The sequence below is a fragment of the Alternaria metachromatica genome, assembly GCF_023757995.1.
Source record: "Alternaria metachromatica strain BMP 0045 chromosome Unknown scaffold_50, whole genome shotgun sequence".
NCBI classification, from domain to species: domain Eukaryota; kingdom Fungi; phylum Ascomycota; class Dothideomycetes; order Pleosporales; family Pleosporaceae; genus Alternaria; species Alternaria metachromatica.
In genome coordinates, this window is record NW_026055541.1 from 47,231 (window position 1) to 74,707 (window position 27,477).

Here is a 27,477-nt window from a genome sequence, read left to right on the forward strand (position 1 = left end):
TTATATTAAATGTAATATTATTTAGGTATAGATACTATAAGTAGATGTTATATTTTTGCTTATTTAGGCTACACACTAAGCTACCTTAAACTATACTATTAGTATACTTAAGAATAACGTTATAATAATAGCGTATAACTATCTATTCTATAGATAATATAAGTATAGCTATCTAACACTAATTGCGTAGAGACGCGTAGTAGAGAAAGAAGTAAAGACTAGAAGCTAGCATAATAATAGCTAATACAGCCTAGCTAGCGTAGCTACACTATTCTAACTACTAGATAGTGTTATAAGAATTATCTAGGTATTTATAAATATAGATAGATACTATAGATAGATTGTAAATACTATATCTATAGATAGTATTAGTAATAAGAAGGCAGCTGTCTCTAGCAAGAAAGTATTATATTATACTTTTCTACTCTAATAACGTTATACTACTATAGATACCTAAACACTAGAGCCTAGCACTTATTACTATAACACTAGAGTAATTAGTTATATAGATAATACCTTACAGGCCTTTATTAATAGTAATATTTATAGTAATATACTCTTAGATAGCTTTATTACTAGTAAAAAGTATCTTTACGTAGTATATATAATAGGCTAGATTAGAGTAGTTAGTTAATTCTTAAAATACGTAAATAGAAAATAGATTAAGACATAATTTACGCTAAACCTTATCTTTATTATTAGAAGATAGAGTAGCTATAAGAAAAGTTAATAGCACACTATAAGTAGTTAGATAGTCTAGAGCCTAGATATAGAGGCAAAAGATAGAGTCTACTTATAATATATAGTAGACTTTATTAATAATAATACGTAAGAGGTATTAGGTAGACTATTAGCGTTAAAAAAAGGCTTTTAGTAAGAATAAGGTTATAATCTATTTAGGTATAGTAATAACTACGTTAGTAGTCTTATCTTTATTATTACTAGTGTTCTATAAAATTAGGCGTATACTAAGACTATAAAGATAGTCTACTAGATTAGCTTTTAGCGCTATAAGTAGCACTATAAGTAATATTATACTATACTCTAGAAGCTTTATAAAGAGCTTAAATACTAAGCTCTTACTACTACTAGTAGTAGCTACGTAGACTATAGTAGCTAACTTACTCTAGATAATCTTAAGTAGAACCTTCTCTTATAATCTACAAAACTACGTAGCTACGCTATAGGTATAAATAAGAAGTTTAGATAGGTAGATAGTGTTAAACTTACGCTTAATACTATAGTAGAGATTAGTGTAATAGCCTAATAATGTCTTCTTAGACGTAGTAGTAGCTAGGTTATTAAACTAGCTTACACTATTACTACTATTATTATATACTAAAACCTTAATAGATATAAATCTAAGAAATATATAGTACTAGGTACTTACCTTTAGGTTATATTTATACTATACTATAAAAATTCTACCTACTTCTTACGTATACACAAACGTTCTAATCTATACTCTATAGCTAGCCTACTTCTTTAATATATTAGCCTTTTCTTTCTAAAATATATTCTAGACCTCTACTACTAATATAATATAAAGAGCTATATTCTTATAGTTAATCTTACGCCTAATAGTAATATAGATATACTATATAGCGCAAAGCTTAATTCTAATACCTAACACTTTCTTAGTAATAAAGTAGAGTCTATTACTAAGGTAATTAGCTATTTTCTATACTATACTAGTGTAGAATAGAAAAAGTATAGAACTTGTTATAAAGAGATTACGCAAATAATACGCTAGAAGATTATACTATAGACGTCTATAGAAAGGTAATACTATTTATATATAATAGATAAAGATATTACCTATAGATTATAGTAGAAATTAGTAAATAGGTTTTAGAGTCTTATTGTAATTAAAACTCTTATAGTACTATAGCGCTAGCAACACTAATCTATTAAGAAAGAAAATATTACGTATTTTACTACCTATAGTATTCTATATATAGTAACTTATTAACTTAGTGCTATAAGTAAGCGCGTCTAAGGTTAGGTACGCTAACGCTGCTATATCTTTATTTAGGCGCTAGATATAGTCTCTAATATAATAAATAAAGTTAGAGTTATAGAAGGTAGAGTTAAGAGAGAAACGCTATTTAGTAACTACTTTCTTATTAGCAGCTAGCGTCTATACGTAATATATAATCTATTCTCTAAGCTAGATAAAGTAGTTATTATTAGACTTATTAAATACTAACTATAAGTTATTACGTTATAATATAGACTCTATACTACTAAAAGTAGTATACGTAATAGAAGAAAGTTTATTAAGCGTATTAACGTAGCAAAGATTATACAGTTATTTCTTAATCTAAGCCTAGAGATAGTAGATTATATTTTAGAAATTTAATATACTTAATATAAATTTATAGTAGATAAGCTAGTTACTAGACTATATTATAAATCTATCTACGTAGTTAGCGTACTAGAGGCAGCTTATATACTTTACTATTAAAATAATCTACTATATTAGTGTTATATAATTAACTATTAACTATAAATAACTCTACTTTAGAAGCGTAGCTTCTACCTTATTATTAGTGTAGCTCTATAGTACATCTAATTCTTCTATAGTTAATACGCTAGTAGACTTCTCTTTATTAATATTATTATTATAAGAAGTAGTAGTAGACTTAAAGTCTAACTATAGCTAGTAAATAAAGGCTAGGCGCGTAAATTTCTTTAGAGCTAATAGATTAGTAGCGTAAGACTAGGCCTACTTATATCTATTTAGCGTAACGCCTAGAATAGTAAGAAGCGTAAGTAGTAAGAGTTTCTTTTTATCTAGAGTACTTTTTTAGCGTAGTAATAAGAGCTATAGATTATAAAGAAGAACTTCTATTATAGTAAGTATTATCTAGTTAGAGCTAGTATTAATAAGTAGATAGAGTATATAGAGAAAGGTAATATAGCTCTTAAGAGTCTAGAAAGTAATAAGCTATTAGAAAGTAAGCTAGAAGTAGAGAAAGTAGCTAGGTAGTTAGTATTATAAGCGCTATATATAAAGAATAATAGCCTAGAAAGAGCTAGCGTATAAAATAAAGTTATATATATATAACTATAAGAGCTATATAGACTAACTATAGAATTCTCTCTTATATATAACTATAGTCTAGATATAGTAAAAGAAGTAGTTATAGATAGCTATCTATATTTACACTATACTTAAGATATAGTTTACTAGAAACTACTTAAAAGGCTCTATCTTCTTAAGAAGTAGCACTATAAGCTTAAGAAGCTCTACGCTAGATTTACTATTTATATAGATAGTAAAGTTTATATAGATAAGCTATAGGCTTATATTATAATACTAGTTACTCTCTTTAGAAAGAACGTTATAAATACTAGTAAACTCTTCTAATTTATACTTCTTAGTGCTAGCTAGTATAGCTTTAAAGGCGTTACTACTAAGCGCTATAGTAGTAGAATATAGCTAGGTAACTTTAAAGAAAAATATAGTAGTAGTGCTAGACGCTATATAGTTAAATAGACGCTAGTAAGATATAGCTATAGTATAGTTTAAGAAGAAAGCTATTACACTAGAGCTATATAATTTAGCTACGTCTATATTAGTAGAGGTATAATAGTAGATATAGATATAGGTTTGTAAGTGTTTCTGCGTAGTGTCTCTTATAGTAATATACTAGTATATTCTAAAAGAGATATCTTCTATTATAGTATATATTAATCTATCTACTATAGAAATAAACTTAATAGGTTTAATTAGAATAGGTAGAAGAATAAAATTAGAGTAACGTTAGTGTAAAGACAGAATAATAGAAGCTAGATAGTTAATAATAGTGTAATATTTATCTACTACTAGACTCTAGTGTATACTAAGGTAAACTGCTAACTTATCTAGTAGAATAGTAATTCTATAGATTTTATAGATAAGAATATTCTATTTCTTATAATAGTAGAAGATCTCTAGTAATTCTATAGTAATAGTAGAGAAAGAGGCGTAATAAGAGAAAGTATAGTATAAATATAAGTATAATAGCTAATTAATAGTAAAAGTTCTAGAAGCAAGTAGGTAAATAAAAATAGTACTAGGCTTCTATAGTAATAGATTAGTCTTTTAAAGAAAATTTCTAGAATTTAATATAATATTAATAGTAGCCTAATTATAATACTAATTTTAAAGTAAATAAGTAAATAGATTAGCGTACGTAGTAACTACTATAAGTAGTAGTAGAGTAATATAGAATAGATAAGCTAGTTACTATAAATAGAGTTACGTTTAGAGTAAACTAAAAAAACGCTATAATAGTAAAGAGACGTATTATAGAAGTCTATCTAATAGTGTCTTAGCGTTTAGAAAAAGAAAAGATAAAGTTTCGCTAACTCTAATATAGCTATAGAAATATATAGCTAGAGTAGTTAAAGTATAAATAGATAGTTCTAGATCTTATAACTATAGAGGTTATACATTTAAGAATAGTATAACTTTAGTGTTATAGTCTAAAACTTAGATTAAGTAGCTACGCTAGTAATTAGTAGTATAAGATAGTATACACTAGTCTAACGTAGGTACTAAATTAGCACGTGTAGGTTAATAATTAGTATAATTCTATTATTACTAAACATAAAAAGAGAGTTATAGGCTAGTAGACGCTAGTATATAATATAAATTTTCTATTTCTATAAGTATACTTACACTTCTACCTATTACTACGTTTAGTAAGTACTAAGATAGCTAGAATAATAGTATCTATAAATCTACTACTATAGTAAATAATATGTTTCTAAAGAAAAAGTATACTAATACTTACTAGTTAGAGTTTTACAATAGTAGCGCTTCTTAGAAGTTATTAATATCTTAGTTACTATTCTATACTATAGTATAGATATATAAGTATATTGCGTAGAAGAATCTAGTATTATAGATTTCTAATAAGTATAACGCACTCGCTCTTATAGGCGTAATACTAGTATCTTTAATATTAGTCTAGAATAAAGCTAAAGTTAGAAAGAGTAAGGTAGAAGTAGATATAGATAGCACTACTCTTATAGATAATATAATATTAGAGGTAGCTAAGAACGTAGTAGACAAAATAATAACCTAGCTAAAGAAATAATAGTACTAGAGAAGAGGCTTAGATAGTAGTATAAAATAGGTAATAGAGAAACACTAAGTTAAGAAATTAAAGCACTAGAAGAAGTACTAGGCTTCTACCTAGAAGCTACTAAATAACTCTAATATAAAAGTTAGAATAAATAAAAAGTAGCTTACGTACTAAGAGTATATAGAAAGATAGAGAAAGATAGGCCTAGCTATAGTAGAGAATTTAATTTACGCTAGACGCAGCGTTGCCTTAAAAGAAGCGTTCTAGAACTAGTTAGTACTAATAAGAGTTTAGTAGTAGTAAGCTACTAAGAGACTAGAGCTACTATAGATTATAACGTAAAGTAATAACACTACGTTACTAGCGTATAATAACATAGTTTCTGTCTATAGCCTTAATATGTAATCTTAGAGAGTATATAAGAAGAAATATAATAGAGTAATACTTATAGAGAGCGTAAAGTTATACGTAACTATTTAATATTATATTAAATATGCTAAGCTTTATAAAGATAGGTTAGAAATAGAATAGGTTATTAAAAAGTACTAGAACAAGAGTAGTAGAGAGAGACTAGAATAGAGAGTTATAATATTTGTAAAAATATACCTACTAAAAGTACTCTATAGTTAGAACGTAGAGAGGTAAACGCATAGAAGAGAGTAGATAAAGTTTAATAAAGTTATAATATATAGAAAAAGGTAGAGCTATTTTAAGATATTATTTAGAGTTAGCGCTTTTACACTATTACTAGAGAGAGTTAAGAATAGTTAGGTTAAGAGCCTATAGAAGGCAATATTTCTAGAGTAGTATAATCTTATTATTGCGTACAATAAACACGTAGTACTACTATTAGATATAATTAAGAATATAATAATAATGCTAATAGAGAAATATCTTCTACTATTAGAATAGTTTACGTTTAAAGATGTAGAGAAATAGAACTATATTTATAATAATCTAGAGAGTCTATAGTTTCTACTCTAGTCTTATAATCTAAATAATAGTTATAGGTATATTTAGGTTAGGTAGCGCCTAGTAGATACTATAGAGCCTAGAGATACAGCAGAGAAAAGGTATTTAAGTAAAAATATATTGTTTTTAGAGTATAAGTAAATATAATAGTTTTACGTTATACTAAGTTTAAACACGTTTAGCGTAATCTCTAATATTAGCGTTATATACTATTATATAGAGAGCTAAACTTAGTTATAGTAACGCGTCTCTTATTCTAGTTTCTTTCTATATTATATCTACTATATCTTCTTCTATTATTATATACCTGTAATTATCTTATAAGTAATAAAGCCTTACGCTAGTAATATTTACTAATATTCTAGTCTACTATAACTAAATAGATATAGCGTTTAGAACTAGAGCTATAGGCATAGTAAAGCCTCTCTAAAGTAAAAGAAAACTACTAGATAGTTTTACCTTAGCTAAGCATAAATATACTACGCGTACTACTACGCTATTAAAAGATATATCTATTAAGAATATTATCTACGTCTGTACTCTACGCTAATTATCTTTCTCTACGTAGTTATTAAAACGCGTTACTACTTCTACTTTAGTTTAGAATAGTAAGAAGTTAGTGCACGTTTACTATAGAATATTAAGCTTTAAGTATATTTCTATAGAAATTAAGGCAGAGTTTAAGCGCGTAAAAGGCCTAGTAGAAAAGCTATATATAGATTAAAAAGAGTTATATTATACTTAAATAGAAATAGCCTACTTAGAGAAGGTAGTAGTAGCGCTATAGAGTAATATTGTAATAGAAAGGCTAAAGACAGCTAGAGCCTTAGATAAGGTTAATGTAGCTAAAGCAGAAGTAGCTTAACTCTATAGTTATATTAAAGTAAGTAAGAGTATACTCTATAAGGTTACTAAAAGCTATAGAACTATTATTAACGCTAATAATACTACTAAAGTTAACTACGCTAGTTTAGATGCTAATAGTATACTTGCTGTTAATAGTAAGGTAAAGAATAATTTATAAGCTTTAGTATATAATAGCTAGAATAGAGAAATAACAACTCTATTCTAGAATATATATTACACTTACGTAATGTAGACTTTCTTCTATACGTATAGTAGTTATATTCTAGTGCGTCTTCTACCTTCTATAAGAACCTTTATACATAAAACAACCTAACATAAACTAAACCTATCTATTCTAATATACTCTCTACGTAATATACTACTATTATATACGTATAATATATTACGTCTTATTATAGACTCTAGTCTACTTATTACGCGCGTAAAATAGAAGACTAAGATAATAAATTTTGTAATAGGTTTATACTTAGATATATTAATATTTAAGATAAAGGTTTTATTACTTAAATAAATGTAATAGGTTTACGTTAGGTGTAGATATAAAAGGTACGTATTATATAGAGGTAGAAAGGTTTTATATCTAGCCTAAATAGTAAAGTTTAATATTAGAGTTAGATAGTAAAGGTTTTATATCTAGATAAGAAGTAAATAGTTCTTAGTACCTACGTACGCTCTAACTACAGACTAGTAGGTATCTTACTCTATAGTTAGAATTATACAGAATGTATAAGTATATTATTACTTATATAGAAGTGTATCTACTTTGTATAAAGTTAAAAGAATTAGTAGTTATAGAATACCTATAAGAAGATTAAAGTTTAGAACTTTAATCTAGATATTATCTAAAGAATCTTATAAACTTTAACCTAAGTAAGCACTAAAAACTAGAGTAGCACAGACTACTTATAGCGGACTTTAACTTAAAGTCTACGTATCTAATACTAATAGGTTTATATTAGGTATAGATACTAAAGGTACGTATTATATAGAGGTAGAAAGGTTTTATATCTAGCCTAGATAGTAAAGTTTAATATTAAAGTTAGATAGTAAAGGTTTTGTATCTAGATATAAAGTAAATAGTTTTTAGTACCTATATACACTCTAACTATAGGCTAGTAGATATTTTACTCTATAGTTAGAATTATATAAAATATATAAGTATATTATTACTTATATAGAAGTATATCTACTTTATATAAAGTTAAAAAAATTAGTAGTTATAGAATATCTATAAAAAGATTAAAGTTTAGAACTTTAACCTAGATATTATCTAGAGAATCTTATAGACTTTAACCTAAGTAAGCACTAAAAACTAGAGTAGTATAGACTACTTATAGTAGACTTTAACTTAAAGTCTACGTATCTAATACTAATAGGTAGCTTAGATAGTAGTACTTAATATAGTTTAGCTAACACTAATTAGTACTATAGCGCTTACTAGACTTAATTCTAGATACTCTTAATTATATATTAGTTTTTATCTTTATACTTATTATATTAGATATACTTAATTAATTCTCTTAAATACTTAATTTAGATTACTATAGAATATAAGTTCTTATAATTATTAAAGTAGATAATAGTAGCTAACACTATAGTAGAGATATTACTACTATTCTTAACTAAGTTAATATTAGAGATAGTTAGCTTAGCACTAAATTAATATTCTAGCTAGAAGAATATTAGTATAAATAGTATATAGAGGTAGTAATAATACTTATAATATAGTTTAGAATAACTAGTCTACTATCTTAGTAAAGAATAGCTTAATAATAATATATCTAGTTCTTAATTTAGAAGATAATAATATTAGAAATTAAGCTTATAGTGTCTAGATATAAAGTTAGTAAAATTATTAATATAGTAGAGAAATATTTATAGGTAGCGCTTTACTAGATAGTATACTTTTTTCTTTTTAGCTTTAGTTAGTATTATAAATAGAACTAATAGCTCTAGAAGTACTAGAACTATAGTAGCTATAGTAGTATTAATTTTAACTTATACTATAGTTCTTAGAAAGATAGAGATTAGCTAATTTTATAGAATAATATACTAAAGAAAGTGCTCTACTAGTTATAGTAGAATAAGAGATTTTCTATACACTTCTAGACTTATAAAATCTATACCTATAGTAAAAATAGCTTTTTATTAGATAATTAGGCCTTATATAACTATAATAAGTATCTATCTAGTCTATCTAACTATAAATAAGTTATTTAGATAATTTAAGAGACGCTATATAGCTAGGTATAATACTAAATTTAGAGAAAATAAAGATTATAAAAGCTTAGATATATAGACTACTACTTTTTAAGATACTTAGTACTATAGAACTAGCGTTATTAGATAAATTTATAACTACGTAGTATACCTACTTACTCTTTATAGTATAAAGTGTATTAGTTACTATAATAATAAAATAATATAGATATAATATTAGAGTTATTCTTCTAAGTAAAGTTTTAGTAAACTTAATAAGTATAAGGCTATAACTTAGATATATATTAAATATTAAAAAAGAAGTATATAAAATAATTAACTTTTTTATTCTACTACTTTCTAAATTCTATTAATTTATACACTAAACTTACTTATATCTCTAACTTATCTTTTTATCTAGACTTAAACTCTCTAAGAATAGACTTAGAACTCTATAGTCTATATTCTAATATAATAGTTAATATACTAGTATATCTCTTAGCTATTATTACTAGTCTTAAGCCTCTAATAGTTAAATAAATACTTTAGCTTATTCTTATAGTGCTTATAACTATAGTAGTCTACTACTAGATTATTCTTTTCTTAGATTAGTAGAAGGTACTAGAGTTAAAGTATAACTTATATTATAATATTCTAAAAAATATAAGTATTAAACTAGAGCTTAGAATTATAGAGTAGCTTTATATTATTAAATAGAACTTTATACTAAGAGAAGTTATTCTTTACTCTAATTTTACTACTAGCCTAGACTAAGTTTATATCTAGAATATATAGTAGTTTACTAAATATAGTAATAAGCTAGAATATATATAGTTAGTAAAGTATATAAGAGAGAAAGATTAGAATAGAATAGTAATACGTATAGTAATCTTAGAGATAATAAAGTAGCTATTAGCGTATAGCTTAAAACTAGTCTAGTAGCTATCTAGGTTATTAAACTACTAGATCTTAAGCAGAGTAGTTATAGTTACTAGAAAGTTATTAGTATATAAAGTATTAAGTTAGAAAAGTTTTATAGATAGTGTTCTACTAAATTATAGCTTTTTAGATAGTATAAGAACGTATTAGTAGTATAAGTTAAACTAACACTCTTTATAATACTTATAGCTACTTAGATAGAGATAGATAATAGTTATACTATCTTATATATAAGTAATAGAGTTATAAATTAGTAACTATATAAAGTACTATAATTATAACTATATAATTAGTAGCTTCTATTAAGAAGTAAGTCTATTAGACCTATAACTCTAAGTATAAAAAGAGTATAGCTATATAAATAAGTCTATAAGATCTATAACCTTAATATAGAAATAGTAAAGAAGTATTACGTAAGTCTATTAGACTTAAAGTAACTAATCTAATCTAAAGGTAATCTATTTCTATTTTTCTTTAATTATTAGTGTAATATTAAAGCTATTATAGTAGTATAAAATATTCTATCTTTTTTTAGAGAATTAATATATACGTAAATCTTATATTTCTAAAAAAATATATTTATAAAGTAGCGCAAGGCGCCTCTAATAAATATTACTAGAATAAATAGCTTTAGATATTATTCTACCTACTAGTTAAATTAAGTTAAAAGTATAAATTATATATAATAATTCTAAAAGTTAGACTAGAAAAATAAAACTACACTTAAGGTTTTTCTAGAAAAAGTAGTATTATAGTTAGCTATACTATTTAATTATTTAATTCTTATAGCTCTTTCTACTTTAGACTCTATTATAGTAAAGACTTTATAAAATATAAAATATTTAAAAAAAAAAACTCTATTCTTCTACTTTAATTTTATAGATACTAGATACTATAATCTTTTTTAATATACGCTAATCTACCTCTCTCTCTAAAAGTATACTAGGTTATTTCTTAGTATTAAGTAAGATATAGCCTCTATAATCTTACTAGATAAGTACCTAGATATAGCCTACTTAGTCTAGTTACTAAAAGGTATAGTTTACTTAGACTAGTAACTAGAGTTAGTAAACTAATAGTATATTAGAAACTTAGAATAATCTATATAGAACTTATCTCTATAGCGTTCTAGAGAAGCTCTACTCTCTCTATAATAGTTTTTCTAAAATCTAGCTTTATATCTTTAAATTTATTAGTATAAGAAATAATAAATATAGTAGAACTTATATAATAATCTTATATAAGACCTTAGAGTTAAACTATATATTTAGCGTACCTTAGAATAAACTAATATTATTAAGATTTACTATATACTTACGCCTATTATAGGTATTAGTTATAATATTACTACTTTATAGAGTATTATTAGCTTTAGAAATAATAAGTAGCTTACTAAATATAGTAATAAGCTAGAATATATATAGTTAGTAAAGTATATATATATAGAGAAGAGAGAAGATAGATAATAAAAGTATATATAGTAATTATAGAGATAATAAAGTAGCTATTATTATATAGCTTAAGATAGATATAGTAGCTACTAGTATTATTATACTACTAGACTCTAATATAGCTATAAGATATAATAACTATAAAGAAGTTAGTATATAAAGCTTAGAGTAGAAAAGGTTTTATAGATAGTGTATAGCTAATTAGTAGCTTTACTAAGTAGTATAAGAAAGCGTTAGTATAGAGATTTAAACTTATACTTCTTAATAGTACTTAGTAATACTAGATAGAGATACTAGATAGTTAGAGTATCTCTTCTAAGTAAAATAATCTATAATTAAAAGCTATATAATCTACTATAATAGTAGCTATTATAAGTATACGTACTAGAAAAGAGTAGTAAGTCTACTAAACTATTAATTATAAGTAGAAATAAGTCTCTAACTATATAAATAGGTCTTATAGATCTATAAGTATAAGCTAGTTATAAGTATCTTACTATATAAGTAGGTCTATAAGACCTATAACTATAAAAAATAAGCTTAAATCTAGTAGTAAATACTTACTAGTCTACTAGACCTAGAACTTTTTACTAAAAACTTCTATTTAGATTTATCTTAAATAGAGTTAGTTATAGAGTTCTCTATATAAACTATTTAATCTAAATAGACTCTATTTAGGTTTCTAACTATAGTAAGACTATTATTATCTAAAATATACTAGTAACTTATATAGTAAAAGAAGTTAAATAAACGCTTACTAGAGTTTATACTACTAATACTAAAGAGAATATAGAAGCTATTACTAGCTATACTAGTATTACTATTTAGAACTTTTAAATAAGTTTTAGTAATTTTATAAATATAGATAGAGAATTAAAAAGTAGAATTAGTACGTAGATAGTTAGTAAAGGCGTTAGCTATATTATAGGTAAAGTTACTATTAGTAGTTATTATAAAAAAGATAGAAACTAAAAGTATATTAGCTAGATAGTACTTAATAGATTATAGAGGTACTTACTAAGCTATATTATTACTATAACTAGAGACTCTCTTTTTAAAGTAGAAAAAGCTATAGAACTAATATTACTACTATAACTACTACTAGAAGGCTTCTTACTACTACTACTACTACTACTACTTTTGTATAGAGTATTAATATTAAGACTAGATATTATAGTAGTTACCTTACTAGGTAAAGCTATAGTGTAGAGATTAGAGAATATATTTAATAGATAAGTAGTAGAGTAAAATAAAGAAAAGTTAGAAAAAAATAAAAAGATAAAATAGAAAAGAGTATTAGATAGGTAGTTTATATACTTTTATAAAGAAAGTAAAAACTAAGATATAAAAGCGTATAGCTTACTTAAAAGGTTTTTACAAACGTAATATAAATAGTAAAAAAGATTTTTACTTTATTTTATTATACTACTTTTCTAGTTTTAATAAGCACGTAAAGTACTATATTATTAGATATTCTATAGATAGTAGAATAGAAAGTAAGAAAAGAGTAGTATTAAGTAAAGCTTTAACTATTATATTATTAAATATATAAAACTAAGTAGTAGTAAATATTATATATAAAGGCTTTTTTAAAGGTATTTAGAAAAGTAAAGCTATAAAAGTAAAAGTATAGAATACGCTATCTACTTTAGACTATAAGAATAGAGCTACTAAGCTATTAAGACTACTAGTAGTATAAGCTACCTAATAGTTTAGAGGCTTATTTAAATAATAGCTTAAATATAATAGTAGCTTTTCTAATAGAAATACTAGCTTCTTTAGTATTATAGCTACTTACTTAGAGACTTATTTAAATAATAGCTTAAATATAATAGTAGCTTCTCTAATAGAGACGCTAGCCTTTCTAGTATTATAGCTACTTATATAGAAACTTATCTAAATAGTAGCTTAAATATAATAGTAGCTTCTCTAGTAGAAGAGTAGCTTCTCTAGTATTATAGTAGCTAGCTAGTAAGTTATATAGATAATATAGTAGTAAAACTAGTAATATAATAATAGGCTAAATAGCTATTAGGCTTAAGAGTTAGTGCGCTAGAAAAAGCTAGATCTAAATAGTGTTTAGATAATAATAATAACTAGAGATATATATATAATATAATTAGTTATATTAAGTACCTATTCTAATAAAGATACTTCTAATCTCTTTACTATAATAATAGCTTAGGTTATTAAAAACTTTTTATACTTAGTAATTCTAGTCTTACTACTATATACTTATTATAACGTGTTTTGTAATTAACTTAGTATTCTTTAGACTTTAATAAGCTATTAGCTCTTCTCTAGACTCTAGTTCTTCTTAATAACTTTCTCTTTACTATCTATATAGTATTAGAGCTCTTAATAAAAGAACTAAAGTCTAGCTATATAGTTAAGGCTAAGAAGCTAGAAAGTAGAGACTTATAGAGAAGAATAATAAAAATACTTAGAGTTATCTTTAGTTATTTACTATTAGATTAGACTAAGCTAAGATATAAAATACTATAAAGAGTCTTTTACTAGCCTTAATAAGTTAGTAGAGTAACTAAAGCTTCTCTTTTAGTTTTAAAGTAGCTTACTACGCTAGTAGATTATTAAGATAAGTAGAAAGTAATTATATATAATAGAGTTTTATATATATTAGTGTAGTTACTTAATAGAGCTAAGCTCTTAGATAGAAAAGATATATAGTAAAGTAGATTGCGCTTATTATATATTACGTAGAGCTAGCGCTTAATAGCTTATTAAAGCTATATAGCGTATAAAGAATAAAAATATCTAATCTAACTATAATATATTAAGTATAACCTTCTTTTATAATATACTTAATTATCTTTTAGATAGTTATAATCTATATTCTTAGAATTATACTCTTAGCTTTAATTTATAATAATATACTATTATATATAGCTAATCTTCTAGTTAGTTTAGTATTCTACTTTTAGGCTATAGTAGTTAACTACTCTACTAGCTTCTACTTCTACTAGTATATAGTTAGAGAAAGTGCTAAAAGTAATTATATTAACTATAGCGCCTAAAAGCTTATTAAACTTCTACTTTTTTTTTTCTTTTTATAGATTTTATTATTTAGTATATTATCTTAATATTTTAATAATATTAACTTTAAACTTATCTAACTTTTTATTTATATAGTTAGAGTTAAATAGTATTTTATAGACTTTAGGTATATTACTAAAAAGAGTACTAATCTAAAAAGAAATTAAAGTACTTAGAATACTATAAATTATAGTCTACGTATTAGGCTTTAGCTTATTAATAATTTTACACTTTCTTAGTTACTTATTAGTTATCTTAGACTTTAGATCTAATTATTCTTATAGTATTATAAAAGCTCTATTATCTAATTATATAAGATTATCTTCTTTACTAAATTAGATAACTTTTTTCTTATTTAGAGCTTAATAGCTTAAAAAGTATTTTATTTTATTTTTATAGCTTTAGAGATATAAAATATAATTATTACTAGATTATTATAGTATTATTTTCTTCTAAATCTTAGAAAGATTATAAAATACTACTTTCTTAAACTCTAAAGATACTCTAGAAATAGTTATAGCTATAATAGTGTTATTATATTAATTTAAGTTTACTAGATATAGATAGTAGTCTAATTTATCTTTAGTAAAGATACTTAAAAGCTTCTAGAATTATTCTATATTATTTACTTAGAAGCTTTTAGTAAAGTTTAGTATAAGCTAAACTAAAATTATATTATTTTCTACTCTAATTAGAGCTTTTAGGCTACTAAACTAAGTATTAACTATAAGAGAGTTAATATTCTTCTTTAGAAATTATTATTTAATCTTAGCTAAAATACTCTTAGTCTATAGTTTTTAGCCTAGATTATTAATATAACCTTAGAGATTCTCTAGCGTACTCTACTAAAGTATATTCTATTTATCTATATAAAGCTAGCTTTTATCTATATATACTTAAAGAGTTAAGTAGTTCTACTTATAATAGTTACTTTTATTATATATCTAATAGTTTAGAGTTACTCTAAAAGCTTATCTATTTATAGTACTTTAATTATATCTAGGTTCTAGATTCTAAAAGCTCTAGAAGTTATTATAGAATATCTAACTAGTATTCTATTAGTAACTACTATATTACTACTATTACTAAAGTTAATACTAGTTATTTAGCTAGTATTACCTCTAGCCTTAGAGTAGATATACTTTTAAGTAGTTTACGCGTTTATTAGCTTAATAGTCTACTTTACTATATATATTAAAGTTATTTATAAGTTTAGTTTTATAGTAAGTCTACTAGAACTTCTATAGTTCTAGTTCTAGGCTAGTATAATTAATCTTTAGGTTAAGTATCTTATTAACTAAGTTATCTACTTCTATATTAGTAGATACTTTTTCTAAAAGTAACTAGAAGATATAGAGCTAAAGAAGCTTATTTTAGAGTAGAATATTAAGCTTAGGTAGCTAGAAAGCCTACGTATAGTTATTTTAAGAGGCTAGTACTAGTTACTAAAGTTACTAATAAACTATTAGCTACGCTAGATTAAATTTAACTTCTAGAATAATCTTCTTAACTACTTTAGAAAGGTTAAGTATATAAGCTTTTTTTTCTACCTTTAGATAGATAGTAAAATAGTTACTAATTCTAGTATAGTTAAATATCTTTAGGTTATTAGTCTTTAAACTAAACTTATTAAGTATCTTTATAGTATATCTAAAGAGTAGTTTCTTAACTAAGTAGAAACTTTAGTAATCTTTATTAATAGTTAATACTTTAATATAGCGCTTACTATAAATCTAAAACTTTTATAAGTATTTTTTAATATTTAGATTAGATTTAGCTTAGTACTATAGAAGCTAGTACTTAAAGTACTTAGTCTAAGCTTTCTATTAGTTTTTATTATTTATATAAAAAAGCTTTCTAAAAGCTTTTCTAAACTTCTTCTAGAATTTAGTAACTAAAGTATTAGTATATTTATTTAAGACTTAGATAATTACTTTTTACTTAGATTTATAGTACACTAAAAGATAATTAATCTTTATCTTATCTATAAACTTATAGTACTTTAATATATTCTTAAAGTACTTAAGAAATATAGTAATATTAGTTCTATTAAATACTAGAACTATTTCTAATAGGTATAGAGAAAGCTAAATAGAATAGACTAAAGAGTAATTATCTAGCTACTAGAGAAACTAAGCTATTATCTAAAGAAGTCTTACTATATTATTATTTTAGAGTTATACTAGAGGTTATATCTAAGGCTACTAGCTAGTAGTGCCTAAGAACTCTAGAATATCTAGTATTTTAATATTCTTCTAGAATAATATAAGTATTACTTTAGACTTTATAAACTTAGTTTAGAAAGATAAAAATAGTTATTTAGTAAATTAAGCTTTTAAAAAGGCTTTAGTAACTAACTTAGATTATTTATTAATTTTAGCTTTATTAGATTAACTTTTACTTATTTATATAAGATAGTATATAAGTATTATAAATAGTATAATAGCTAGTGTAAATATTAAATATATAAGTACTATTAATTAGGTTTAACTATTTACTTACTAATAAAGTTAGGTATTCTTTACTAAAAGAGCTATTACTATCTCTTTTATATATTATAATAGCTTTCTACTACTATTTTATTATTTAGTCTTTTCTTTTCTAGCTATACCTAAATTAAGATCTACTATATTAGCTTTTCTAACCTTTCTTAAGTTTTATTATTTATTCTTAGTAGAATAATATAGCTATATACTTTCTATTATATTATTTTCTATCTATATAGTTCTCTAAAGAGTAATTAGCCTAGTCTAAACCTTTTATCTAGCTTTTTATATTACTTAGTATAGCGCTACTATAGCTATATTATCTATTAGCCTAAGTAGTAGTTATTATTATTTAATTATTTATATTATTAAAGGTCTTTTAGTATATCTACTTCTTAGCTATCTATACTATTAGATTTTTATAGCTTATAGTTTACTTCTATATATTTTTTAAGTATACTATTTTATATATTATCTTATTCTCTATTTTATATACTTATCTATTACTTATTCTATTATATTATATAATAATTATATTTTATCTTTTCTAAAGTCTAGTTAAACTATTATTCTAATAAGCTTTTAGTAGATAAAATATATACTTAAAGATAGTGTATAGCCTTTCTAAAGTAGAAGACTAAATAGATTAAGTTTTAGTTAGTTACTATATATAGTAAAGTAATTATTAGTACCTTTATTAGAATAGATACTTAATATAATTAATTATATTATATATATATATATATAGTTATTATTCTTATCTAAATACTATTTAGATCTAGCTTTCTCTAGCGCACTAACTTTTAAGTCTAATAGCTATTTAGCTTCTTATTATATTACTAGTTTTACTACTATAATATATATATAGTTATTATTCTTATCTAAATACTATTTAGACCTAGCTTCTCTCTAGTATACTAACTCTTAAGTCTAATAGCTATTTAGCTTTCTATTCTATTACTAGTTTTACTACTATATTATCTAAATTATAGTATTTATTAGTAAAGTCTATATAGTAGAGAAACTTTATCTAAATTATAAATTAAGTATATACTATAACTAATATAAGCTTTATAGATAGTAGTAGTTTAATATAAGCTTCTTAGATTATATAAGTATATATATTAGATTTTAATTAGCTTTTAAATATAATAATCTAAGAAAATAAGCTTATATATAGCTTATACTATAGTCTAAGTAATTCTCTAACTATATAATTAAAGTAGCTAGTTATTTATTCTATTATTATAGTTATAAGAGAAGAATATATATAGTTATATATTCTTAGAAGTAGAATATCTCTAAGGTTTAGCTATAATAATTAAAGAATACTTAAGATTTAACTAGTTAGATACTATAAATATAGCTAGTGTAATTCTCTAGTAATAATATAAAACTTATATTTCTAGATAGCTTTATAGATATATACTCTATAATTATTATACTTTTATTCTTTTACTCTTACACTATTTATTAAACTCTAGCTACTTTTTATATCTTTTTACTTTATTTTTCTACTCTTTTATATAGAGTTACGCACTATAGATCTTAAAGTCTAAGATATTAGTTTAGTATACTAAGATATAAAGCTATAGAATCTACTTTTCTAAATATTATATAAGTATTTACTAATACTTAGCTATATAAGACTAATAGTAAAGTATAATAATACTATAATAATATCTACTAAAGTAAGAATAGTCTTCTTTAACTATAATTTAGATAGTAGATTTAGTATAAATAGACTTTTTAATATCTTTAAGTTCTTTAGATAAAGCGTAGGCTATATAAGACTAAGTTTTATATAAATAATAAGTAAAGTAAAAAATATAATCTAAGAAGATATACTATACTATAATTACTTAATATAATATCTAGCTTAAGTTATATCTAGTTGTAAAGCTTTTATTAATTCGTATTTTAGCAAATTTTATAAACCTCTACTAGTTACCTATCTATTACCTACCTAGGTAGTTAGTAAGAGCTAAGCTATTATAGAAGTATATAACTAATAAGAATAATTAGAGTATCTACGAGAATAACAGAGCTATTTCTCTATTAGGTAGGAATTAAATATTAATCTACGTAACGAGAGATAATACTAGCAGACATAATAAGCGGACAGAGCAACTTGCACGCTGCCGGTAGTGCCCGTCGACTAAGGCGCGACATTCTCTCTGTACGTTCTTTCTATGTGTTCTGCGCGGCTGATGCGGAGAATACCAACATCGAAAGGCCAGGCCGTTCTTCCGTTACCTGTTCCGGTTCACCCCCAAGATAACCTCTATTCACGCGATAGCAAGACTGCAGTTATTATCATTCTGAACCAATTTTGAACAGACGTAGCACTGCGCCGAAGCAGCCTCGCGCGTTGTCCTGCGCCAAACCACTCCCTTCCATGTCCGAGTGTACCAGCTCCTGCTCTTTCTCCAGTTCCAACTCGTTCGCGCGTCGCACCCTCTCCTTCATGTCTGCGCGACGCATGTCACCAAGACCCATCTTGGCTTCTTCGCGTTACGAGTTCCACTGTGACAGGCTTTCGCGCGTCGGTATCGCGCGCTGTCCGACTCCAGGGCTACTTCGATGTGCGGCCACAGCTATGTCGGGGTGGCGAGCCAGTGGGGGCGGCGAAACGTACTGCGGCGGAGGCCCGTGATATATACCCGGCTGCGCATGACGATGGAGGGATGAGCGGTGCGTATGCTGGGATAGAGCGTCTTCAATCGGTGAAATATTGAGGCGCGAGGACGATGTACGCTGCTGGCCGCACGACCCCGATTGCGCAGCTTTGAGTGCAGTAAGTGACTCCGAACGCGCTCTTCGCAATTCGCCTTGGTGATGCTGCTGAGCGGAGCGAGATATGCTGCGTCTCCGGTTCTGTCGTGACGGGTCACCATGAGCAATGCGCTGGGTAGGCAGCGATGCCGAAGGTGCTGTCAGTTCCAGCTGCATCGGGCCTGCTGAGTTCGGTCGCGGGCGGTTCCCATGGGCCGGGGTGGGTATTTGGCGATATCTCAGCTTCGAGTGCAAGCCGACGGGGATGAGTGGAAGTTCGGCTGCATTGAACGGTTTATCGATTGAGTCAGAGTTCGTTCCTTGTGCGGCGCAATCGAAGAACCCGGCACCTGTGTACACATCACTAGCCTCAAGACTATGCGACCAGGGACGTGACTGGCTGTTCATGGTTCCAACGCTGGATCGGCGGTCAAGAGTGCCGCTTGACGACGAGGAAGATAACAAATCGCTCAATGAATGGCCGTTGGCGAGTAGCTGAGGATGACTGGAATATGATCGAAGATTGAGCCGTGAGGCAGATCGCACTGATCTTGTCTCCATTCTGGGATAACTTCCATCTTGCGGCATGTGTTGCAGGGATTGACGGCGGCGTTCCCGCAATGTTACTGCTCCTCTGTAACACAAGCCGGGGTGGTCTCGTCTGGCGGTCCAGTCTTCCTCCTCCAGATTCATCCCTCTGTCAGAAAGACTGTGTTCGTACCGTTCTTGGTGGCTTACTGAAGAATGCGAAAGCGATGCAGGAGCCGTGACTTCGATTTGAGAGCATTCCGAGCTCGACAATCGTCGGTATCGACTTGGTTGTTTTATAGCCGTCTCAGCATTCTTGCCCGCTTTGGGGACGCGTTCCCGGTCTCGCGGCAGCATCTGTATTGCAGCAGCAAAGGGTGGGAACTCAGGCGTCGCAAGGTCAATCGCATTGAGTTCGCTGATGCTATGGAGCGTGCGGCGTCTTTCCTGTAACTGTTGTAGGCTGGTTCGATGCTGAACTTTGAGCGATTGAACCTCAGGATGAGGCTTCTGGAGAGGCATGTTGAGGGTCGGTTTTCCTGGAAGAATGCCAGGTTGCTTTCGGATGCTCTAGTCAACTCATATGTCGAGCTCGAAGGGTTGTAAGGTCTCGCTGAGTGCTTGTGAACTCCTGGAGGTTTGTACCGATGCCGCGCGCCTTGAAGCGTATTATCGGTGATATCGGAACTGAGCTGCATATTGTGCTAGGAACCCTGCATACTTGCCAAGCGAGCATTCGTCAGCGGTGTGGCCGTTCAGTTGCCGTCGCACCTCGAATGGGTCTTTGGACAAGCAGACGTGGAGCGGGGACACGGATTGCTTTACGAGTAGCGGTCAGTGTAGATGCTGCTGTTCACGAGGAGTGACACGAACGTCTTGGCATAGTCTCGTATATTCTGGGCAACATAACATCACGCCAGTTGACGCGAATAGTAATGCGGTAGTGATTCTTTGAGTTGCTGCAGCGTGCGTGCGTGCTCGAGTCGACACCTGCGCCTCTAATATGTCAATACCACTGCTTTCCGCATATCCAGTGATTCGGGGCTTTGCTAGGTGGATCATGACTGCGATGAGGCGGTTGTTGCAGATCATCTCGGGAAAGCCATTTCTTCGGCGACCCAGCCGTGAGGGTCGAAGCGCGTGGCGGACAGGTGGTCGGGCAGGGTCAGCCATGTCGGGTCCAGTATGACTGGAAAGTAAAGTCACATTATGGGTACAGCAGCCTAAAATTACGCTCTTATAGGTCACCGCGGATGCGCCACCATATTGGGTCCGGTGCGACGAGGTGCAGCAGAGGATCGGGCCGTGAGATCGAGACGCTTGTGAAGACGATGTAGAAAAGAGCTATCCAGCCATGCGAAGTCCGTCGAATGAGAAGCGCGTGAATGCTGGCTGCATGGATGAAGATGATTAGCATCCTTTCACAACGCATGGAAGGCTCTTGTGTAAGCCAAGGCCAACGTAGCTGCCGTGCGATTTGGCGACTCTAAGACATCGCACCTTCTGGCGTCCTCCAAGCTTAACACTTGATATAGGCGAAATTGGTATGATGTTTGCACATTCGGGTTTGATTGCGAGGACGCCGGGGCGCGATCGGTGAATGGGATGCGAGATTGGTAGGCGCGGAGACGTTCACTTCATTGGTGTTCGCTGCCCATAATGACGTCTGGTGTCTGGTGTATCTCTATCCTCATTAGCCTTCCTGGGCGTGCGCATCATCTCTAGCTTCCGTCGGTCCATCTTGTGTCGAGAGGTTCTTCTCTCTTTCCACCTTCCTTGCCTTCATGTCCGCCGTCATCCGGCTCATCCTCGCGCGTATCTCATCCATTCTGACCGCAATATCATGCGTGTTGGGGCTGGGATCCCGACCGTGATCGACGCCGACGGCGAGCTTGTCGCGCATAGGTCGCGGTGTAGGTACGCGGGGCGTGTTCGCGTCATGCTCGGTCTGCGCATCAGCTATAGCAGTTCTAAGGAACCCCGGATTGCTCGTGCCATTGGTCTTTACGGGAAGTTTGCTGTTAGTATAGATTGAAGAGCAGGTACTACGCCGGGTAGTGGCCACGTCATTCAGCGATAGAGAGAGGGCTGAGTCCGAGCGTAGGTGAGCGGGCAACGGGGAGGACGCCCTGGGTATCAGTCTCTTGATGGACTTGGGTGGGACGGGCGGAGCGTGTTCGAGATCAGGTGAGGGGCCCCTGTGCTCGTCGTTTGGGGTTCCCTGGAGTTGTATCCGAGTCGCCCGGAGACCGTGGGTTGCGGAAACCGGACGGTGCGACTGAGATGCTGACGCGACTCCGGATGCAGTCTTGCTGTTGCTGGCTGTCGCTTGGCACCATCCCAGGCTTGCTTTCGTCGGCCGGGCATAGCTGGGCGCATTTGTGGTAGACACAGTCGACCTCAAGCTGGCTGTTGCAGGCTGAACATGACCGGAGGCGCTTCCAACGGCCGGAGTTGGCTGGCTCCCGTATTGCACCGAGGCTGGTGAGGGTGATGGCGTAGGTGTAGGCGACTGGCATAACTGCGAGTATCGCGATGTTGGTTGCGAGGCCCGTGGGCTTGCTTGCGATGTGGTCGAACCACATCGCGGTCGCGACAGTGAGGTGAACAGGCGCTTGCTCAGTGAAGGCGAAGTGCGGCAACATCTGGAGACGGCGCTAGGCGGCGACATGTTAGTCATGCTGGCAGGTGCAGCTGGTCCACCTGGAGTCGCGACTTCCTCCTCAACGCCGAGACACTTTCCCATGACAAGCTCCACCTGAGCAGCAACATCGTCAAAGTCCAGCGCTTCGAGCACGTCGAGCGCTTTCATCTTGTTGTTCAAGGCTGCGCACCATTCATGACTGATCGCGTTCTGAGATTGGGCTATCCTCTTGTTGCGAGCCACGATGTCCGACCATTCGCGATAGGACTGAAGTCCTTTCTTCATGTCTACGCAGGCTTTCGCGACGTGCTTCTTGCTTACAAGTGCCCATGGTTGCAGCGACTCAAGCGCCGCAACGTTCGCTGCGTTGCCGGTGATCTTGCGCCAGATGGCTAGCAGCCTTTGTAGGTCGCATCCGACGGTCAGCAAATTATTGCTAGTTATCTCAAGTACATCTCGTACGTCGCCGCAAATGTTGTTAATGGTGCTGGAGTCCACAAGAAGAGCGAATTGAAACCGTTCGATGCCGTTGATGAGCTCGTTGTAGGGGTCAACGAATCGATCAGAACTCGAGGGCCACTCGACGGCGGTAGAGACCTCCGAGATGCGGGGACTCGTGGAAGCCGGGATCCAGTCAGACGTGGGACTTAGCGCATGTGTATGACGAGGAAAGCGTGTCAGTGGGCTTCCGAAGTGGGTGGTGGTAATGGTCGTTGAGGGGGAGACCGGGTCGGCTATGGGAGAGGACGGTTGAGTCTCGAGACGATGTTGTTCTTGCGTATACTGTGCAGGTATCGGTGAAGCCATAGGAGCAGATATCAGCAGCTGTGGTCTCACCCCCGTAGAAAGATTGTTGTCCGACTCGAGCCTCAACGCATTCCCAGTCGCCTCCGCATCTTTCGATCGACCGTCATTCTTATGGACACGTCCCCAGAGACCCTTCACCGCGCGCTTGACCCAAGAATCCCTGACATCGTGGCCGTCCTGACCTTTGCGCGACGCCATGTCAGCATCACTGCCCTTCCAAGCCTTGCCAGACGAAACGAACTTACCTCCTGCGACCGTATTCGCACGTCTGCGCCATCTCCGCAAGCCGCTATTCTCTGCGGCCTCGGGATCCATTCTGCGGGTGACGAAGGCGCTGAACGCACCCATTTTGTCGTCGGCGAACTCGGTATCGGAAAGGGGGAGAGCACGCTTGTTGCTGATACGCAGGATTGCTTGCTGGAGGAGGCTTGTCGTATGAGGTGGGGTTTAGTTGTCAGTACGTAGATGAGATGTGGTGTGAAGCTGTCAGTCGCAGAATATTGCGGGCAGCGCATGTACGAGACCCTCGCCATTGTGGCTCTCGTTACCAAACATCTCGGTGTGGAGAGGCATGACACAGCGGCTTATTGGCTCTGCCCGCTGGTCGCTGGTCGGTTTTACGTATGCTGCGAGGGTCCAGGAAGCCCTTTCGTGGCCGGCGCAATGGCAAATCTACCGGTTATCAGGAGGTTTGTCGGTCTCAAGATATTCATTCGAGCGTCTGCCCTGCGCATGTCAGTCTGTCGCAATATGCCGGATGGCACTGGGCATCTGCAGGCTGCGGGCGCTGACAAGCTGCTCCGAGCGACACCGCGCAACCTGCATTCGGTACCAAAGTATGCACAGCATGGAATGCGACCGCCTCGCCAGCAAAATGGATGGTCATTATCGATTCTTTTATTGTCGCATGCTATCCGAGCCCCTACAAAGCAACCAGTGTAACTCCTAAACGCTCAAACATGTATCCCCATATAACGCTGCCCCGTTGTTCGCGGTCGGCGCCGGCTGCGGGGCGGGTTCGTGACGGTCGTGGAACGAGGGGGAATGCAACATCCATCAAGCACTATTCGCTGTTAAGTTCAGTTACTACGTGTCTCGCCAGGACGCTGGCGAAGAAGAAAAGACGAGGGGGGAGGATAGGAGGGGTGGTGGTCGAGGCCCAGACTGCGCGGCGAGCGCGAACGCGAACGCGAAGGATGTCTTTGGAAGGAAGTGATAACGATATTCGTGTTATTGGCTGCGTGATGCCAATTAGCACTCGTCCATACTCATCTTCCAGAGACACTCCGTCGCTTTCGCTCGCGCGTACAGTCATGTATAGGCTCGATGTAAGCGAAAGGGCGAAGGCAGGGGTGGACTTACTACAAGCTCAAAGTCAAATCGCCGCGGATACTCGCTTTGAGTTCAATCTCAATCTCCAGATTCGCCTCGAGCGTCAGCTTCAGGCCGTCCTGGTCCTTGAGCTCGCTGCCCTTTTGCTGCGGCTCCATGCGGTAGGGCTGGTTGGGGTCGGTGCCGCGCATGGGGATCTCGCCTCGCATGGCGCGGGCATATGTGACGGGCCCGTCCATGGATGTGCTGTCCGGGCCGATACGCTCGAACATGCCCATCTTCTGGAGATCGCCGTTTGCGTCGGCTTCCTCGAGGGCTTCTAGCGACGTCGTGTGCATGTATTTGCCGTTCTTCTTGTCTTCTTCGATGCGGTTGCGGCGGGCGCGGCGCGACGAGGAGCGCGACCGGGCGGATTGCAGGCCCGCCTCGCGCTTGTCCTGCTTTGCCTTGTTCACAGCCTTCTCCTGCTGCATCGTCGACCGCTCGTGCGGCTGGTTCTCATAGTCGGAGTCCTTGTCGGCCATGTCGTCGGGTATCCTTGCTATCATGCAAGGCCTCGGGCGGTTGGAGGAGGCTGTTCTGGATGGGGACTGTCTGCGGGATGGAGGTGAAGAATTGCGCAGAGGTGTCGAGGTAACGGCGATGGATGCGAGCAAGATGTGAAGTCAGCAAGGTCGAGCAGCAAGCGGAGCTACCACACGCCTACGCACGCCACGACTGGTACGGGCAGCTCCACTCCAAAAACAAGATTACTCGCAACGGCCTGGTCCTCTGTAGCCCCCAAAGCAAGGACGCCGCCGCCGCAAGCTCGCACCCCTGTCTTTTCATCCGTCGTACCGTCTCACCGTTTCAGGCTCGCTACGGATGACGTCAGGCCCACATCGAGCGACACCAGCCATGGCTGTCCCAATCGGGTTGACAGCCGCTGCGTGACGTATGTCAAGACGATGCATCTGCGCGCGTCTTTGCAAGTCGCCCGACATTTGCACACATGCTGACGACGCGCGCAGCGATGGCGAAGCACAACCAGTCTCGCGCCCACGCGAGTGGCTAGGCCGCCCGCCGATCGCTTAACGCGGACCGTTGATCTCGCGGGCAACGGCTGTGCAATACTCGATCCCGGGCATAATAGTTGTCAAGTTCTGACTCTGGCTCGGATACTTTACTTTATGCTCAATGAGTTGACGTCGCATGCGCTCTCGGTTACTGTGGTATTATTACAGGGCCTGGTAATAACACGCCTAGTAGAGACATCCCCTGACGCTGCGATGATCATGACGAAGTTGGATGAGATTACAGAGATACCGACACTATCAGTATGCCAGCGCGATGATTCAGCAATAAATGGTGGTGCAAGTTGTTCATTGTGTCGTATTATACTGCAATACGTATCGTAACACTACATGCAAAACTCCAAACCAAACGCCATTATGATCTCCCAATATAACAATCGATGCGTTTCGTGCATTCATCCTCGGCCGTCTTCTAGTTACTGCGCAAAGTTAGCATTTGGCTTCGGTGATAAATGACTGCAGGCTTGACTTACAGCAATCCAAGCGTGAGATCACCGTGGATCTTGGCCTTCAACTGGATCTCAATGTCGAGGTTGAGTTCCAGGCGCAGCCTCAGCTGCTCACCTCCGTCCTTTCCACCCTCTTCTTCACCGCCGCCGCCGCCAGTGAGTCCTCCGAGAGCCTTGCCAGCGGTGTCTCCAACTTGGTTGACGGCGTTACCAGCAGTGTTCTGGACCATTTCGCCGGCTCCACCAACGGCATCGCCTCCAGGGACGTTCTCGGTGATGTCGTCTAGCGGACCTCCGCCCTTGCCGCCCTTCTTTTGGCGCTGGCGGTTGCGACGGCCTCCAGATTGGGACACGTCGGATCGCGCATCAGACTCGGCACCGGAGTCTGCGCCCCGTCGGCCACGGCCACGCGACTGGCGGCGTCTCGATTGCGACTTTGACTTTTCTTGTTGGGGTTCGTCGGATTCGTTGTCAGCGTCGCCGCCGTTGGTTTGCTTCTTGGATTCTGCGTCCTCTTGCTCAGCTTTCCCTTCGCCATCGCTTTCGGGGGCAGGAGTGGCGTCAGGAGTGGGCTGCTGTTGAGGCTTCTTTCCGCCCAGCTTCTTCGGCGTCTTCCTTTCGGTTTTCTTACTCGATGATTCCGCACTGCCCTTTGCGCCTACCGAGGCGTTGGCATCCGCGTTTCCCTCTCCGGAGACAGACTGCTTGGTCTCTTCAACTGTGTCCGCCATGGTGCTGGTTGGATGGTCTTTGGGTGGGTGGGAAGTAGTTAGACGGGTGATGCGTGATGAGCTGAAGGTGCTTCGGAAATTGTTGCAAGTCC

At 33.5% G+C, this 27,477-nt stretch overlaps 3 protein-coding genes across 3 annotated transcripts; all 3 read right to left on the reverse strand.

The window, feature by feature from the left end:
- Positions 1 to 22,042: 22,042 nt before the first annotated feature.
- Positions 22,043 to 24,333, reverse strand: J4E83_010706 (uncharacterized protein; the record flags this gene model as incomplete). Its single annotated transcript, XM_049337586.1, has 2 exons — positions 22,043 to 24,217; positions 24,325 to 24,333. 2 exons carry the CDS (start codon positions 24,331 to 24,333, stop codon positions 22,043 to 22,045), a joined length of 2,184 nt encoding a protein of 727 aa, XP_049183272.1.
- An 828-nt stretch (positions 24,334 to 25,161) lies between these two features.
- J4E83_010707 (uncharacterized protein) lies at positions 25,162 to 25,656 on the reverse strand (the record flags this gene model as incomplete). The annotated part of the gene is made up of 1 exon (XM_049337587.1): positions 25,162 to 25,656. One exon carries the CDS (start codon positions 25,654 to 25,656, stop codon positions 25,162 to 25,164), a length of 495 nt encoding a protein of 164 aa, XP_049183273.1.
- A 1,018-nt stretch (positions 25,657 to 26,674) lies between these two features.
- On the reverse strand, positions 26,675 to 27,385 carry J4E83_010708 (uncharacterized protein; the record flags this gene model as incomplete). The annotated part of the gene is made up of 1 exon (XM_049337588.1): positions 26,675 to 27,385. One exon carries the CDS (start codon positions 27,383 to 27,385, stop codon positions 26,675 to 26,677), a length of 711 nt encoding a protein of 236 aa, XP_049183274.1.
- Between the last annotated feature and the right edge of the window lie 92 nt (positions 27,386 to 27,477).